The 17,773-nt window shown below is 34.9% G+C and overlaps 2 protein-coding genes and 1 long non-coding RNA gene across 3 annotated transcripts; 2 read left to right on the top strand and 1 right to left on the bottom strand.

Annotated features, from left to right (window-relative positions):
- The first annotated feature begins 691 nt into the window (after positions 1-691).
- LOC124448048 (brefeldin A-inhibited guanine nucleotide-exchange protein 1-like) lies at positions 692-4,675 on the top strand. Its single transcript, XM_046999067.1, has 7 exons — positions 692-738; positions 812-947; positions 1,197-1,417; positions 1,855-1,893; positions 2,133-2,291; positions 2,842-2,984; positions 4,143-4,675. Exons 2-5 carry the CDS (start codon positions 824-826, stop codon positions 2,172-2,174), a joined length of 426 nt encoding a protein of 141 aa, XP_046855023.1. The 5' UTR covers positions 692-738; positions 812-823; the 3' UTR covers positions 2,175-2,291; positions 2,842-2,984; positions 4,143-4,675.
- A 2,208-nt stretch (positions 4,676-6,883) lies between these two features.
- On the bottom strand, positions 6,884-7,573 carry LOC124449348 (secreted RxLR effector protein 161-like). The gene has a single exon (XM_047000277.1). It carries the CDS (start codon positions 7,571-7,573, stop codon positions 6,884-6,886), a length of 690 nt encoding a protein of 229 aa, XP_046856233.1.
- A 3,818-nt stretch (positions 7,574-11,391) lies between these two features.
- Positions 11,392-17,551, top strand: LOC124448060. Its single transcript, XR_006948909.1, has 3 exons — positions 11,392-11,503; positions 12,103-12,236; positions 17,514-17,551. It is a non-coding gene; the product is annotated as an uncharacterized LOC124448060 (long non-coding RNA).
- The last annotated feature ends 222 nt before the right edge of the window (positions 17,552-17,773 follow it).

Consider the following 17,773-nt stretch of genomic DNA (forward strand, 5'->3'; position numbering starts at 1 on the left):
TGTATCATCAACCGATGTAAACTAGATGTCAGAACAACGTATGGTGGAAATATTGAGTTGTATGTACTGTATAGAATAGTATGTATTGTATAATTTGAATGTGAGCTATTTTCCATCCATCAACTAGAGGCCAAACCGTGATGTTTGAAATCATGAAAACATACGGGAACACGTTTCTCCAACATTGGTGGCGTGATGTGTTTAAAGTCGTGTTTCGAATTTTCGACAACATGAAACTACCAGACAGACAGATAGACTAGCAGGAGGTTAAAAAACTGTCATTATTTTGCTCTTATTATATGGCAAGCGTTACTTCCGGCTAAATGGCGCGCTTTGATTGGCTCAGAAACATTTTTGCCGGTCCATTATTCTCCCAAAATCGACCACGGTTCGAAACGCGTAGTTTATAATATGTCGTTATTAAGGTCTTATTGTCTATGATTGCCAGAAACACGCATTATATCGCAAAAAGTCAACTTACACACACGACTATCTAGTTCCACATGGAATAAGATTCATTTCATATCTTCCTCTATTTCTTATTCACTTCTATCCACTTTCATTATAGAGTCACTTTATTCTATATATCTACTCGTATTCACTTTATTCTCTATCCATTCTTATCCTCCTGTATTCCCTATTCACACACCGATTGCATGTTGTAAATCATTTGTAAATGAGTAGTGTTAAACTGCGAGAAGGTCGTTTCCTTTACATAGAATAAAGTCCGTGTATAAGGTGTTGTATTTCCTCGTTATAAAATGAGACATCAGCTTAGAATGTTTTGAAATTTGCGATGTTTTTTTCATAGAAATCAGAATGGATGACAACAACTTGTAATCACGCTCTATATGCTATCATCGATGTTTTTACTCAGTATTTTGATATTCTTGCTGAAATTCTTCTAGAGGGTATGTATGGCCATCTAGAATGGTGTATCAAACAAGGTAAGCTTGAGATTACGCAACGTGTTTGTGCTTGGCATATGCCTTGGAGATTGGTTCGTTGTGCCAGAGTTTGTGATTGGTTTGAAATATCAGAGTTAGTGATTGGTTTGTGAAGTATGAGAGTTTGTTATTGGTTTGTTTTGAGGTACATTAGTATACAAGAAGTATCAGAGTTTCTTACAGGTTGGACTGTAAATGCTTTGTAACACCATGTCCTGCTTTGCTCGTTCATTCAATACATGTCTTTAGATAACGAGCAGTTAGCGAGGTCTGGTACCAGTTGCTTGGAAAATCTCATCATATCCAATGGCAGCACGTTCTCCGAAGACGTCTGGGAAAAGACATGTCAATGTGTTAAGACGATATTTGAATCAACCGTACCTCACGAACTATTCAAATGGAGACCCGCTGACCAAGAAGTTATGAGTCTACCCACACCCGATGTCACTACTGTGTCATCACCACTCAAGGTAAGTTACACTTAGGGCCTGATTATATGGAGGCGAGCTGACCCGGATAGCGAGGTAACCAGATGATTTCAAGAGAATGAAGAGCCAAAACTTCAAGGTTAAAAATTACAACTGTTTGCGAAGCTCCACACGTCATTTCGGTTGTAATTGTCAAATTATGGCAAATTGGTTGTTTTAATTTTAAATGTTTTGCGTAGTTATTAAATCATAATATTGTGAAATTGCTTGAGAAAATTTATCTATAATAAGTATTGAATAGTTTCCATTTGCCAAATTGATTTAACGCTTGGCTGAATCCCGGCTACTGGGATCATATAATCCACCCTTTAGTATTTTTTATATTTTAAAGCCCGACACTCTAAAATTATAGACAAACTTTCATAACTATTCTGTTTGTTTTATGTATTTATTACCTTTGAATTTGACGTATATTGTAGATAATGTCACCTGTCGACCTGGAGGATGATATCCGGAAGGTAAACAAAAATTTTGTAAATTCTTTTAAAGGAAAATTTTTGCTTCAATTGTCTCCAAGATTGGAAAATATTTCATGGTTAGCTAAAGCTCGCATATTAAAAAAGCTCATTTGAACCAAAAGCTCATATGAAGCAAAAGTTTGCATATTGCAATATAGCTCTTGTGAATCTTTAACTCGTATGGACCAACAGCCTGCATTCTTTGAGTAACAAGTGAAAAATTTCAGTGTTTTTTTTAGACGAGGACCAACAAGATGGTTAGCAATCGTCCAAAGGTTTAAATGAAACGGAGGAGGAAATGCCTGAAGAAACAGTTGAAGAAACAAAAGAACAAGATAGCATTAGTTTACATAGTACGCCTAGTTTACGATTTGAACCTGTCGAAGAACACGAACCAGGTAACTATGTGTTAGAAATCAATTGAGATTAATAATTTGTTGTCACAGCCTGCTGCCATTTACGTGTTTAATTTACTTTGGTTTATTGGAAAGGCGTAGCAAAACGTATAGTTGATATATGCATTTGAAAAACGCAATCTGAAGTGAGTAGCGACGTCATGTAACATTTCCTGAAACTGCTTATGTTCTAAAAATTTACATTTTTTGCAATGTTTAAGACAATAATTTTGCTAATTGTTACTAATAGAACTAATAATGTTACTAATTAGTAATTATTACTACTTCTCCTGTTAACACTTATTTTTCATAAAAAATAGCACTAACTTAAGAAACTCATTTTTGTTTTATTTTTTGGCATTCGTTGCTTATTTTATTTTATTTTAGAAGACCTCATATAAGATAAATTAACCCTTTGTTTGGCATATTCAAAAGTTCGAATGAAAAAATCGTCTGAGCTGGAATACGGAAATGTTCAACCAACACCCGAGTGACATTTTTTAATTTTTTCATGTATGTACTTTAACGTCGTAAAATCATCTCTTTATTTTAGTTGTGCAGACGGAGAGGATGCTGTTCAATTCATTGATCATTAAGTGTGTCGTTCAATTGGAACTTATCCAAATGATCGACAATGTCGTCTTTTTCCCAAGCACCAGCAAGCGAGAAGATGAAGATACTATGGCTGAATTACAGGTCTGTTGTAATTACGGTCATTGTAGGTAATATTGAGACAAAATGGCTTTGTTGTAATGTTGTTATATCAGAGTTCCCATTGATGCCATAACAAAATTCTTAGCTGAAGCACAGAATAGGGAGCTGTAGCAAAGACTACGAGTTTCATTTACGTTATTTTGGAGCGAAAACATTGTAGCGACATTAACAACACGTAGCCGTCATCAATCTGAGTGCGATGTTTTGTAAAAAATTCGTAGTCGTGACTACGATGTCTTTTTAAGCAAAGAAAGTAGGTATATTTCTTCATTCTGTAAGAAATTAGTTTACAGTACTATTTTCGAGCATCCAGGCTTTAATTTAGAACCTTTTTTGAGCATAGATGTACATTTAAAATGAAAATATGACCTGCAAACTTTCATGTATTTCGTACGCAAAGTGAACGGTAAACAAACAATAAAATAGTACAAATATATCGTTCATAAATGTTAAAATAGTGAAAATTTTTCAGTCAAATGAGTCCTATATTCTTGCAAAATCAGTATTACTGATTCGTTGATATCATTATTGACAAATAGAGCCTTAGCTGCTTCGCAAACTTCGGTGTTTTTCACAATAAAAAGGCTCGTTCTGTTGTTTATAACAAAATTTTGACGAAGCGACAACGACAACAAACTTCCTCGTGCCATTCTCTTTCACGGTCAAACTTCGTACTCGTTGTCGTAGTCGTACTCTTGCTAAAGCTCCCTAATATGTAATATACAGAAAAGACACTTGGCATCTTTAGTTGTTAGGAATAAATTTAATCAATGAAAAAGTTTGTCAAACATAATGTGCCAGGATTGTTACCATTGCACTTGACTGTATACAAGTAAGTTGTTTTTGTTTGATGTGTTAGGACATTGTCTCTAAGCCATCACAATTGGATAGCACAAAATAAAGTTCCAACAGAACATTTTTGTTAGTTTCCTCCTAATTCCTTTCAGAATAAGCTAGAGGATCCATACTTCAAAAAATTTGTCATTATTGCTATTCTTATCTATCCACAGTACTTACTCATCTCCAATCCTCCAATGTCTTATGTGTCTTTTCACCAAAATCCTTTATCCCTCCATATGTCTATGTAGGTCATGCATTCATCTTATATAAAGTTCTATATTTCATATTCTTTGTTCTTAGAAACCTATTGCGTATGGTCATATTGTTGGTGATACACCAGACTCCATTGAACCAGAGAGGCGTTTAATTGACAGAATTATCAAGATTATTTGTACTTACTTTACCGGTGTAAATACTGATGTAAACGTTCAATCACAAATTATAAAGATATTTATAAAAGTAATGTCAAACTATTAAAGTATTTAATGAGAGAAATGATATATCCTTGAGGAATTTAACGAGGGTAACGACATATGTATCCCTATGTTTTTTACATTTTTTGTGTAATTTTTTATTATTTTTAATATTACGTCACCTACACCAGATATAACATAAGGTTCACAAAAAATATTCTCGTACTATATTGAACTTGCAGGAACGATGTCTCTTTCAAGGGAAAGAGCTATTTGCTATATAAATATAAGAAAAAATATGCTAGGAAGACAAGTTGATCTTTTATAAAAACAGGACATTAATTTAATTTTTAAAGCCTTTATCAAACTTTCTATTTTATGAAGTTATTATAAATTACTTACAAAAATCATCACAGAAAAGAGTATCCAACCATGTATCAAAACCGTATAAGGTACATACCCATATTTTTCAAGGAGCTTATCGAAGTTAATAATGTATTGAATCTAAAAGTTTTGTCAAATTTTTGTAGATTCTTTACAATACGACAATAAGAAATTGAAGTTCTGTTATGCCGATCGGTGCTTAGTACCTATTACATCAATACATCTCTTGATCTTTGACCCTGGAATTTCGGAAAAATAGTTTCGCCATTTCCATTTGGACAATTTTTGGTTTTTATTCTCTTCAAATTTTGTAAAGTCTTTGCAAAAAATATAAATCTGGTGAGAACCATATATGGAAAATGAACATGATTATTGTCTACTTTTCAGCTGTATCCAGTTACAAGTGCGGAAGTGAATCAGAATGATTTCGTGATTAGCCCATCCCTAACATTTGGATGATGTGTACATTACAATACGAAGAAAGGCAAAATTGTATCCACATTTTCAGTAGATACACAGATACACAGATCATATTATGCCGTATATAATACGATTCTAACTTCTGAGAAAAGAAAAATCAACGTGAAACGAAGCTATAAGAGAAATAGCGCTACATCTATTGGACAATGCGATAATATATATTTATGCTTAGTTTATCAAATTGCGTTTCATCATATAAACACAAATAATCTGTTTACCTATCAAAACGACGATATTTTAATATTTAAATCAACCACGAACGATATGCATCAATTATACATTATACAACATTGATAGGTAATTATAGATTTATAGTGCCATTGTCGCACAACCTAAGCGTTCTGTTGTGCGGGATACTAAATCACGATTCTTTTAAAGACAAACGTTGGTTCATTACCACGAGTATTAAAATCAAAAAATGCTTATCCAGTTACCATGCATTAATCAAATGCGTCGATAAAATGCGACCATAAAAAATGCGTATTGAAACAACCAGAAACAGCGTTTGCAGCGTCTATATATACTAAACATTCAACAATATAAAATTACAAAGTTTTCTCTTTGCCACGATTGGAAAGAAGGTCTTCCTCAGCAACTCAATGCTTTAAGCTTCCCATGACAAGTGCATGTGCGTAATTTAACGTAAATAGTTCCCATTTTACCATGCTCTTACTTCTTTAGTAATGTTCGTGCTCACAGCAAGAGAAAGATACTTCACTTGTTTTATTATTTATGAAAATTTCTTCTCGTATACTATTTTATACTGATAAGTTTTACATCGTCCATATTATTATTGATAAATTGATAAAATTTACGACAAGCAGGTCACGTTGCAAAAAACTGTCTGTTGCTCATTTCTTTTGCTGTTTTCAGTTTTCCAATTTTTATGAGCACAAAACGGTTATAGTCACAAAGAATTCAACATAATTTATGTATTTTTTTCATGATCCTTTTATTCGTTTGAAAATGACTGACTCAAGTAGTAACAACTATTGTCTGACTATAGCTGCTGATCTTTGGTTTGGAAACTCAAACTTTGACGAAAAATGGCGATTTGTATCAATATTTGGATAAATTTTGGCCTATTTTCTATCCTAATAATTTTTCGGAATCATATTGGTAATTTATTTTAAAAGTCTATGTCAAAAACATAAATCTGGTGAGAACTATATATGAACAATGAACATGATTATTGTCCACATTTCAGCTGTATCCAGTAACAAGGAAGTAAATCAGAATGATCTCGTGATGAGCCCATCCCTTACATTTCAATGTGTACATTACAATACGATTAAAGACAAAATTGAAGAAATATTTCAACATAAGACCTTGACTCTACGTTGTGAAACGAAATAATAAGTGTGGAAATGAAGAAATAGTCGTTTTGGGTCATGTTTGGTGAGTAAAATTGTGTAAAACATTGATTTTAAAGCCGTATTGTTTAGCTACTCGTTATATTGTATCAAAGGTTTGACTAAATGGCAGAATACTCGTCCACTCGTATTCATTGACTGTGTATCCACATTTTCAGTAGATAAGCAGATGATATTATTGTTCGTATTACGATATATTTCAGTAGAGAAAACACTTTGAACATAAAAGTAAGTTTTTTAATACGATAAAAGAAAAACACAACGAACGTCGTGCGAACGTACACATGCGCCCACGATATAACCTTAAACATGGTTAATACTTCATAACAACGTAGTTAAGAATGTTGAGTGTAATTTACAACACTCCCACTCACTCAATATGTCATAATGTTTATACAAGTCCCCGTTTGCATCGCAGATATTCAAATTGTTCTCTTGGTAATGGTTTAGTAAAAATATCTGCCTTCATTTCCTTGGTTGGACAGTACTTCTCGCGCACGAAATGGTGTTTAATATCAATGTGCTTTGTCCGCTTGTGTAGTACTGGATTCTTTGAGATAGCGATTGTACCTAGATTATCTTCATGTATGGTTGTAGCCGCAGTACAATCTATTTGTAGGTCTTTCATCAGTTGTCGCAGCCATACTAATTCTTGAGTTGCATAACATAATGCAATGTACTCCGATTCCGACGTTGAAAGAGCCACTGTTGGTTGTTTCTTGCTTGCCCAACTGATTGCACCACCTGATATTATAAACACATTTCCGGAAGTTGACCGTCGATCGTCTGTGTCAGAGGCCCAGTCTGCATCAGAGTATCCCTCTAAATCGATACTGATTTTTTGGTACTGCAGGCTTAGTTTACAAGTTCCTTTCAAGTAACGAAAGATGCGTTTCACAGCTGTAAGATGTGCTTCGTTCGGTGCTGTGTTAAATTTAGCTAATGTTGTTACTGCTTGAGTTATATCTGGACGGGTAGCAATTGCCGCGTATATCAAACTTCCTACCATTGACTGATAGCGAGAGGCATCGACTGATTTGCTGTGTCCATCTTCTTTAACAAGTTTGACGCTTGCATCCATTGGCGTAGACACTGTCTTGCAGTCTTGTAATTTATACTTTTTCAGGATCTAGTTGATGTATTGCTCTTGATTAATTTGTAACACACCGTTCTTTATAGTAATACTAACTCCTAGGCAGTAGTGGAGTACGCCCATATCTTTCATCTTGAATTGGTTTGCCAAATTGGCCTTTAGATCATTCATCTCTTCTTCAGTTTCAGTCAGAAGTATGAGGTCATCAACGTGAACAGTGACAATCGCCTGCTTATCTTTGAGAAAACGAATAAATACGCAAGGGTCTGCTTCACTCTGAACAAATCCTAATGATAACATAAACTCTCTGAAAACCTTATTCCAGCAACGTAGACTTTGGTTTAGACCATAAAGCGATTTTTTGAGACGACACACTAGCTTTTCTTTTCCTGGTTTTACGTAGCCTTGGGGTTGTTGCATGTATATTTCCTCTTCTAATGTTCCATTGAGGAATGCCGTTACTACATCCATTTGACGGATCAACATACCTCGAGATACACCAAAAGCCAGAAGAGTGCGAATTGACGAAAAACGAACCACTGGAGAGAATGTCTCTTCATAGTCAATTCCATATTTTTGCAGAAAACCCTTAGCCACCAGACGACCTTTAAATCTCTCTACCTTTCCTGTCTCATCGTATTTAACTTTAAAGACCCACTTGCAACTGATAGGCTTACGTCCAGCTGGTAATTCGACTAATTCCCAGGTCTCATTCTCTAGTAAAGACTGGTATTCTGCATCTGCAGCAGCTTTCCATTCCGTTGCATATTCACTATTAAGAGCATCTTTTAGGGTTTCTGGCTCTGTGATCTCAGATACATAAAGTGCTGCATACCTCGATATAGTGATCCCAGCATACTCGTCGTGGTAATATATTGGTGGATTTCTCTCTCTTCCTGAGCGTCGAGGCTCATTTGGGGGATCTTCTGGTTCATTTCTGGTTGCACGAACTTGTCCCTTTGTTTCTGTTTCTTCTTTAGAACACTCGGTAATATCTTCACCACACTTTATTTGAGCTTTTGTTGATCCAAAATCTGTTTCATTAAATGTAACGTCCCTCCGAATAAAGACTTTTTGTCGATTCTCATCATACAGCCTGTATCCTTTCTGTGTAAGGCTGTAACCAGCAAATCTCATCTTGACTGCCTTTTGGTCGAATATCTGGCGCACCGCATCAGGAACATGAGCATAAGCAGTACAGCCGAAGACACGAAAATGGGACACATTTGGCTTCTTTCCATACCATCTTTCATAAGGAGTTACCGCAGTTGCAGTCGTAATGACTCGATTTCTTATGTAGGCTGCATTGCATACTGCTTCAGCCCAAAAAGCTTTGGACAGTCCAGCATGCAAAATCATAGATAGACCTGCTTCTTGGATAGTCCGATTCATGCGCTCAGCTATCCCGTTCTGCTGGGGTGAATGTGGCACTGTTGTCTCATGACAAATTCCTCTCTCCTTTAAAAAATCTTCAAACTCAGTGGATGTATATTCACCCCAATTGTCCGTGCGTAGTGCTTTTATCCTACACTCTGATTGGTTTGTGACTGCTGCCTCCCACTCCTTGAATTTTCCAAGCACTTCTGACTTGTGCTTCATTGGATATACCGTAACACATCTGGAGTAATCATTAATGAAAGTGACAAACTATCTTGCGCCTCCAAGGCTTCAGTCTTCATAGGTCCGGCAACATCACTATGATCCAACTCTAATCTTTTGGTTGATTGAATATCTCCCACTGTCTTAAATGGTGTGCGGTGTGCCTTTCCTTCTGCACATGCCTCACAAAAGCTTGAATTGCAAGATTTAGGTATGTCCATACCTGTGATAAGTTGCTTTAAAGCCATAGTTTTCATTTGACCGACATTTAGATGTGCCATTCTTTGGTGTCATAGATCAAGTTTAGTACCACTTTCATTAGCAACTGATGCTTGGTTTTCCGGTTTGTCAACTTTACAATCAAGTTGATACATGTTCCCAACTAGTCGACCGCGTGCTACAGCTTGTCCATTGGATTTCTTTATCCAACAAAGACTGTGTCCAAATTGAACCACTTTGCCTTTAGATGCTGCTGCACGTGCGCTAAAAAGATTTATAGCTATCTTTGGGAAGTACAGTACCTTTGTCAAAATTGATTTCTGTTCATCTTTCTGTTTACGTCCAAGTATCATGGTGATGTCAACTTGTCCATACCCATAAGCATTTACATAACGACCGTCTTCAAGTGTAACAGGTTCTGGCTTTGGGAACTCGCAGTAATTTATCAAAATATCGCGACCAGCTGTCATATGTTGCGAGGCTCCTGAATCAATTATCCAGCAATTGTTTCCTTCTGTTGCTGTCATTCCTAAGACAAACACATTACCTCCAGAATTTTCATTTTTGTTTCCATCACTATCCACCGAAGCTGCTTTATGCTTTGATAAATTTCCCTGCTTGTTTCTATACTTATTCTCCCCTTTCTTTTTTTTGGGACAATTTTTCATCACATGGTTTTCTTCCCTACGTCCATAGCATTTGATGGGCCTTCGATTGTTTTTATCATGCTGCAAAGCCATCTCACCTTTATCGATTTTGCCACAATCATCCTTGCTCTTGTATAAGCTACGCTTTTCTTCTTCACTCATGAGTGCTTGATGCACTTGATCTAGGCTAAGCTCATCTCCCTTTGCAGTCAATGCAGTTATTAGAGTGTTGTGTGATCGTGGAAGGCTGAGTAAAAGAGCTACAATATGCTCATCTTCAGGGATTGATGCCTTGATGGCTGCAAGTTGGTCTGTGATTTCCTTCATGTGACGTAGATGTTCAACCAAAGAATCCGAATCTCTCATTTTCATAGAAAAGAATTTCTGCTTTAAGAGCAATTTGTTTGCCACAGTGTTTCTTTCAAAGCGTTCCTTCAATTTATCGAGTATCAAGCGTTCCGTTGATACTCGTTACAAGGAGGGCTTTTGTTTTCTTTTGTGCCTTTAAGAAGGCTATTCTTGCCCCTGAACTGCTGTCAGAAGCGTCTGGGTTAGTCACCGATCCATCGACGTGTCTCCACAATTCCCTCGATTCAAGTATAGATTGCATTTGGTATTTCGACACTTGCCAATTCTTTGCACCGATAAGTTTATCGATAAATAACTTGTCGTCTTGCGCCATTTCAACTGTTTTTAATCCACTAAACACTTCTTACTTTAATAAACAATATTTCCAAGGGTACCTGGCCCATAACCTGTTCGTATTACGATATATTTCAGCAGAGAAAACACTTTGAACATAAAAGTAAGTTTTTATTACGATAAAAGAAAAACACACAACGAACGTCGTGCGAACATACACATGCGCCCACGATATAACCTTCAACATAGTTAATACTTCATAACAACGTAGTTAAGAATGCTGAGTGTAATTTACAACAACAATGACGTATAAAGATGATTCTCACGTCAATATATCCCACTGTGAAGAAGGTATGTTTATTTCAGTATTTCATGGATCTAATGTTGATATCGTCAATAATTAATTTACTTTGTTTTTAGAATGTCGTCCAGGATATTACTTTAATTTGTCTGAAGTGGTTTGTACAAAATGTCCACGAAATTCGACACAAGAGAACAAAGGACAGATCACATGTGACGTGTGTCCAATAAATCTACCAATCACAGAGAAGGAAGGAACAGTTTTCCAATCAGATTGTATTCAAAGTAAGTTGACGTTTTTGAAACACATCAAAATAATTCGGCTTAATGAAACTCTTTTTGACTTTAGATTGTAATGCAGGTTCCTATTTTAACAAAACGTCTTTAAACTGTACGAAATGTAAAAGAAATAGTTATCAACCACAGACTGGAAAAACAAAATGTTTTAAGTGTGGAATAAACAAAATCACCATAGAAACTGGCGCTATTGACAAGACACAATGCATTGAAGGTAGGTTAAATAATGACTATGAAGTTAGTTAATTATTTTCTTGATGATAAGTAGTCATTATACTTTAATTCACTACTTCACCTGTTACTTGTTATTAAATATTTTGCTAAAAGTATATTCATTTCTAATCTAATATTTATTATCGTAAGCGCTCCTTTCTCATTTTAATGTGTCGCTTGTATTTAAAATCTTTTATAGATTGTTCTGCTGGTTCATTCTACTCGCTTCAAACCAACCAATGTGAATATTTTCCAGTGAATTTTTATCAACTTAACTTTGGTCAAATTAAATGCATTGCCTGTCGCAATGGTACATTTACAGTTGAAAATGGGACAATCAGCCATCTTGACTATATCAAAGGTCATAAATGCTTTGCCAACTACACCTTGTATATGTACACCAGCCATATAATGATTCATGAATTTGCAATTTTAAAATATCCATGTGTTTTTGTAGACTGCAATCCAGGATACATGTACAGTTTTAACCAATCAGATTGTGTTCCCAGTCCAAAAAACACATATCAACCAATGAAATATATCTGCTTGTCCAATCTATATTAGTATCATGAGCTCACATGGATATTCTATTCTCTCCAGGTTCTTCACGCAAATTTATCGGAAAACTTATAAAGACTGTTATTCCCTATGCAATAGCGGCAATTTTGTTTCTGTTTTGTATTCTCTTGTTGTGTTATCACCTTAGATGGCGGATGAAGAAAAACAAAAAAATGGTGAGTAAAAATAAGCAAAAACAATCGACATTTGTCGTTGAAGCAGTAAATGCCTTTTAAACGGTGCATAAAACTCGACACCGATGATCATTAGGAAGTTTTCAATGCATAGCAATTTTACTGCAACTTTAATTGACTATTTAGACGAGATCTGGCAATGAGATCGCATATACCAACGCGATCGCATCTTAAGTCAAGGTACAGTAACTTCCTTATACAATAAATTCATAATTATTTTTCAACAAAAGGATTCATCAGTTATTCAAATAACATCGATATTATTTATGCATAATATATATAATATCAAGTTATATACATACACACAATCTTTTGGTTGAACGAAAAAATCGAAAGACTTTTACTTTGTCCTTTTAAATTTTGTGTTGAAAACGTTACTGAAAAATACAACATAGTAACTGTTACTTTTGATGTCATAAAAGCTTTATGAAAATGTTATGTTTATAGAAGTCACAAATTGTACCACATATTAAAATAGTATTCATGTAAATTTAAATGTCATTGAAATGAAACGGCACTTTTCCATCTCTTGTCATAGATCACAACTCTGAAACCAACTTAAATGATCCAACAAACGTATCTGGCAACGAATTTATGCTCCAGTCTCAATCACAACAAAGTCAGAATCACGTGTATGAAGAACCGAGATGGGAACCCGAAAATCATTCCAATGTTGTGAAAATCAGCTTTGAACCTCGTCCTCCCGGATATGAGGAACCTATTATTGTAACCTTTGACAAGTCTCCGCAGAACCAGAGTGTTCATCAATGCGAAAACTCTTCTGTCCGTGGTTCAATGATTAATGAAGATAATGGTGAACAGTATACATCTTTGATATTACTTCCAGGCTGTAGAAATGACTTAGAAAATAATGATTATCAACCACTGCTAAAGAATGGTAATGTAACAAATGGTGAGAGTGTTCATCAATACCAAAATTCTTTTGTCAGTGATTTGATGAATAATGAAGAGAAAGGTAAACAATATAAATGTTTGATAAAACTTTCAGGAAATGAACATGATACAGAAAATGACGGTTATCAACCATTGCTGAAGAATGATAATGTAGCAAATGGTAAACGTGTTGATGAATATCGAAATTCTTCTGTCAGTAATTCGATGCAAACATTGATCAATGAAACAAACATTGATCAATGAAAATAAAGGCGAGAAATATTTGACAATTATTGAATGAGACTGTGCATTATTCATACCAACGTCAATGTTTGTTTTATTGCCCAATTATAAATATACAAGTCTTAAAACTATTTTTGTATGGAAGCCAAAACGTTTTTTGTGCTACGACATTAAATAATCATAAAGGTGTGCTTTCGTCTTCCTCGCAAAAAACTCGTTGAAAACTCACCTGACTGACAGCGTAAAGCGTAATTTACACGAGCAAAGTTTCTCTGGCAAAATTATATGCCGCAGGACTATATCCATGTAAATGAGTAAAATGTCTATTTGCCAAAGTTTTCTTTGACAAAGATTATTTTCTCGTGTCAATGGGATATTTTGTTCATTGGTTGCAATAGTATCGCTAGAAAGATAAGCGATATTCATATATTCATGTTTTAATCACTAAGAAACAATTGATTTCAAAAGAACTTAATAAGGAAAAACATAAATATATGAATAAAATCCCCTTCGCTTATGGAGCTGGCAACGCCATTGTTTGCTTGTTTTGCAATTGATGCAGTAACAGCAAAAATATGGGAATTGATTTTCAATACGCAAATGTATACTTTCGTGTTTTATCGCGACTTTTCTTTTGCTACACAAATGTGAAAATAAGCAAAGAAAATAAAGAGGATTTTGGGTACGGCTGTGGTCTACTCAAAATCGTAGGCATTCACAAACTAACCTTGTGCGCGAATCGGCGTAACTGATTCTGAAAGCTTCAAAAATTTTTCGGTAAGGTGAAAAGTTTAAAATGCATTCTTAATTAATTTATGTTAAAATTTTCTTATAAGAAACTGTTTTGGAAATTGTTTGATCAATTTAATTTTCTATGGCAAAGATGTTTGTTGAAACAATGGCATGCCAATTTTTGAACAAAGGGCTTTGTAATAGAAACCGTTGTCAAATTGTATGATAAAAACACTTTATAACAAATACGCTAATAATCAATGAAGAGAAAGTGCGTCAATAGAATAGAGGTTAATCTCAAAAGATAACTAGGGATCCAAGGATAGTGCAAAGTTTCCCAGAAAAAATGTTCCTAAGCCTGGAAAATAAAATGTGTTTCAACAATGCTTAGTATCTAACTATGGCGTTTGGAAAAACTGACATTCATTGTGAGAAGTAATTATATTAAAGGCTAAGGGGTTCGTTTTTTGACGAAAATACTCTGCAGCAGCCTATAAATGATTTGTAATTGCCAATGGGTTTGTATAGACTTATATTTAGACTTATTGATTTATATTTATCAGTTTTTCACACACTTATATTGTAGATAATACTTGAGTTTTGATTGTCTTTGTCAGAGATACAATTGTGTAAATAACACGAATCCGTGGTCTATCGAAAACCGTAGTATTTCTTGTGGCATCTGATGCAGTTGATACACGAAGTAGCCACAACTTGCTCCAAGGTTGCATAAATTAACGTTAATTTCCTATGCGCACTTATGTAGCGGAACATAATATGAACATTAGGCACGCGACTAGGGTGTAGATAAAAAGCGGGCGCGGACGACGGACGCGGACGGCGGACGCAGACGACGGACGCGAACGGCGGACGCAGAAGTAAGACGAACGTCTGTTTGTACGAACGTCTGTTTGTTGTGGGCGGGAATTGCAAATGATTTGTTGTAGGAGTTTGACAGTAATTTAAACGAGCTTTATCTTTCAGGATATATTTTTTGACCTCATTATATAAAGCAATTAAACATGCATATTTCAATTTCAGTCAGTCATATAGAGTGTAACGCAATGAAACCTCATTGTATTTTTTTCGTGTTTTGTCAATGGCATTTCACTCATGTTGGCCTTACGTGAGTGAGCCTTGCTTTTCCAATTTTAAAAAAAGTCAATCTTATATTACTCAAATCATACGATAAAGAAAATATGTTTTAATTGAAACCATAAGTAAGTAAAAGCTTTGCATGCACTTATGCAAAGAATGTCCTAAAGGTAATTTCCTTTTTAAAGATAAGATAAGAATATTTGTTGAGGTCCCACTTCTCTGAAATTTGACAAACGGCAGAAATCTGACGCAGGTTCTAGCCGACAAGTCAAAACTGAGGTAAGAAGCACAACAACTTTAAAATGACGAAAAGCATGTTTTTCAAATATGGTAGTTTGAGTATATTCCGAGTACAGACGATGTGTTTCCATGTTTGCTGTAGCTATATGCCAATTTTTGATGAATATTAGCCAAACGCATTCAAAAAGCCTTTATGATATTTTCCGTCGTAATTTCCGTATAACTTAGAGTCAAATTTAAAATTCTGTTTCACTGCATTCTTTCAGTCATAGCAATAGAAATATCGTCGCTAGGTTAGTTTTCCGTTAATATTTCTAAAGAGCAATATAAAAGTTCTTTGTTTATTTGCTTGAATCTTTCTTTTTGCAATGCGTGAGAAACTGTAACGCTAGCGATTCATCTATAAAAGAAGGATGGACTCATGTTTTTCAATATAACTACCGTTCGTATCTAAGGATGCAAGTAATTATTTCTATCACATAGAATTACCTCAGTGACTTAAAGTTAAAACGAATTGTGTTAAAGAAATGTGGACCAGCAGAGAAGTGGGACCTCAACAAATATTCTTATCTTATCTTTAAAAAGGAAATTACCTTTAGGACATTCTTTGCATAAGTGCATGCAAAGCTTTTACTTACTTATGGTTTCAATTAATACATATTTTCTTTATCGTATGATTTGAGTAATATAAGATTGACTTTTTTTAAAATTGGAAAAGCAAGGCTCACTCACGTAAGGCCAACATGAGTGAAATGCCATTGACAAAACACGAAAAAAATACAATGAGGTTTCATTGCGTTACACTCTATATGACTGACTGAAATTGAAATATGCATGTTTAATTGCTTTAAATAATGAAGTCAAAAAATATACCCTGAAAGATAAAGCTCGTTTAAATTACTGTCAAACTCCTACAATAAATCATTTGCAATTCCCGCCCACAACAAACAGACGTTCGTACAAACAGACGTTCGTACAAACAGACGTTCGTCTTACATCTGCGTCCGCTGTCCGCGTCCGTCGTCTGCGTCCGCCGTCCGCGTCCGTCGTCCGCGCCCGCTTTTTATCTACACCCACGCGACTATCCGTTATCATACATTTCTCATTCATGCATCACATTGCTTTATTATTATTGTTAAACAATTATATCGATAGAAACATCGTATTTTCTTTAATTCTTCTGACCCATATGTGAAGCTTAAGAGTTCAGAAGAAGATGTTCTGTAAATATATACGTATATTACAATTTGCATCAGTTGATGAACAAGTCCAGTTTTCGGCAAGTTTGCGTGAATAAACATTCATTTCGTATTTGCACTTTCACAGCGATTACATGAAAGTGGAGAAAGTCCTACAGTTGTTCATGACTTTCTTCGATTGTTCTAAAGCACTCAACAATTATATGCTTTATTTATTTATCTGGTAATTTTAGATAGGAGAAATAGTTATTATACTTAGTATACGCTGCAGTATTAATGACGAAGTGATACGATGACTAAAACATACTTCACTATAAAAGGAATAATCAATGGTTACCTTGTTTTGATTGGATGATTGTGGGATATAGCAATAACATGCAGGTCGATAATGAAAATATTCTTTTTCTAGCGTAGTCAAATGCTGGCAATTTCGTCGCTACTTAAATAAAATAGGCTGAATAAGTTTATAAGAAGAAAGCAAATATTTGTATGAATATAAAAACTTAAGTTTTTACATTTCAATCAAAGTATTTAGTCGAAAAACTTTTTCACATTGATTTTCTATTCTTTCCAGGTCCTTCACACAAATCTAAAGGAAAAATGATAAAGATTGTTATTTTCTGTGCAGTAGCTGCAATTTTGTTTCTGTTTTGTATTCTTGTCTTGTGTTGTCGTTTTAGATGGCGAATGAAGAAAAACAAAAAAATGGTAAAAAAAGAATAAGCAAAAACAATCGACATTTGACGTTGAAGCAGTAAATGCCTTTTAAACGGTTCTTAAAACCCGACACCGATGATCATTAGGAAGTATTTAATAAATAGCAATTTTATTGCAACTTTAATTGACTATTTAGACGAGATCTGGCAATGGCCGACCAATATACCAACGAGATCATTTGGAAGTTTTCATCGCATGCAAAGCAATAACTGACTATTTAGAAAACGTCTGGTCAAGCAATAGACCTACGAAAGTCATCTTTTGTCTTCCACAAATACTAATAATTTTTTTTGGTTTTTTTAAGCGCCTGAAAAAATTGTATTTTCTCAAGCTGCCGTATCGAGATTTCCGGTGAAATCATTATTGACTTTGGAAGAATTTGCAATTGTTGTTTTT

Source organism: Xenia sp. Carnegie-2017, unplaced genomic scaffold, assembly GCF_021976095.1.
Source record: "Xenia sp. Carnegie-2017 unplaced genomic scaffold, XeniaSp_v1 HiC_scaffold_23, whole genome shotgun sequence".
NCBI lineage: Eukaryota > Metazoa > Cnidaria > Anthozoa > Malacalcyonacea > Xeniidae > Xenia > Xenia sp. Carnegie-2017.

Coding starts and splice junctions, on each gene's coding strand:
- LOC124448048 (XM_046999067.1), top strand. CDS start 824: ATGACAACAACTTGTAATCACGCTCTATATGCTATCATCGATGTTTTT. Junction 948..1,196: donor AGAATGGTGTATCAAACAAG/GTAAGCTTGAGA, acceptor ACATGTCTTTAG/ATAACGAGCAGTTAGCGAGG. Junction 1,894..2,132: donor TGGAGGATGATATCCGGAAG/GTAAACAAAAAT, acceptor TGTTTTTTTTAG/ACGAGGACCAACAAGATGGT.
- LOC124449348 (XM_047000277.1), bottom strand. CDS start 7,573: ATGGATGCAAGCGTCAAACTTGTTAAAGAAGATGGACACAGCAAATCA.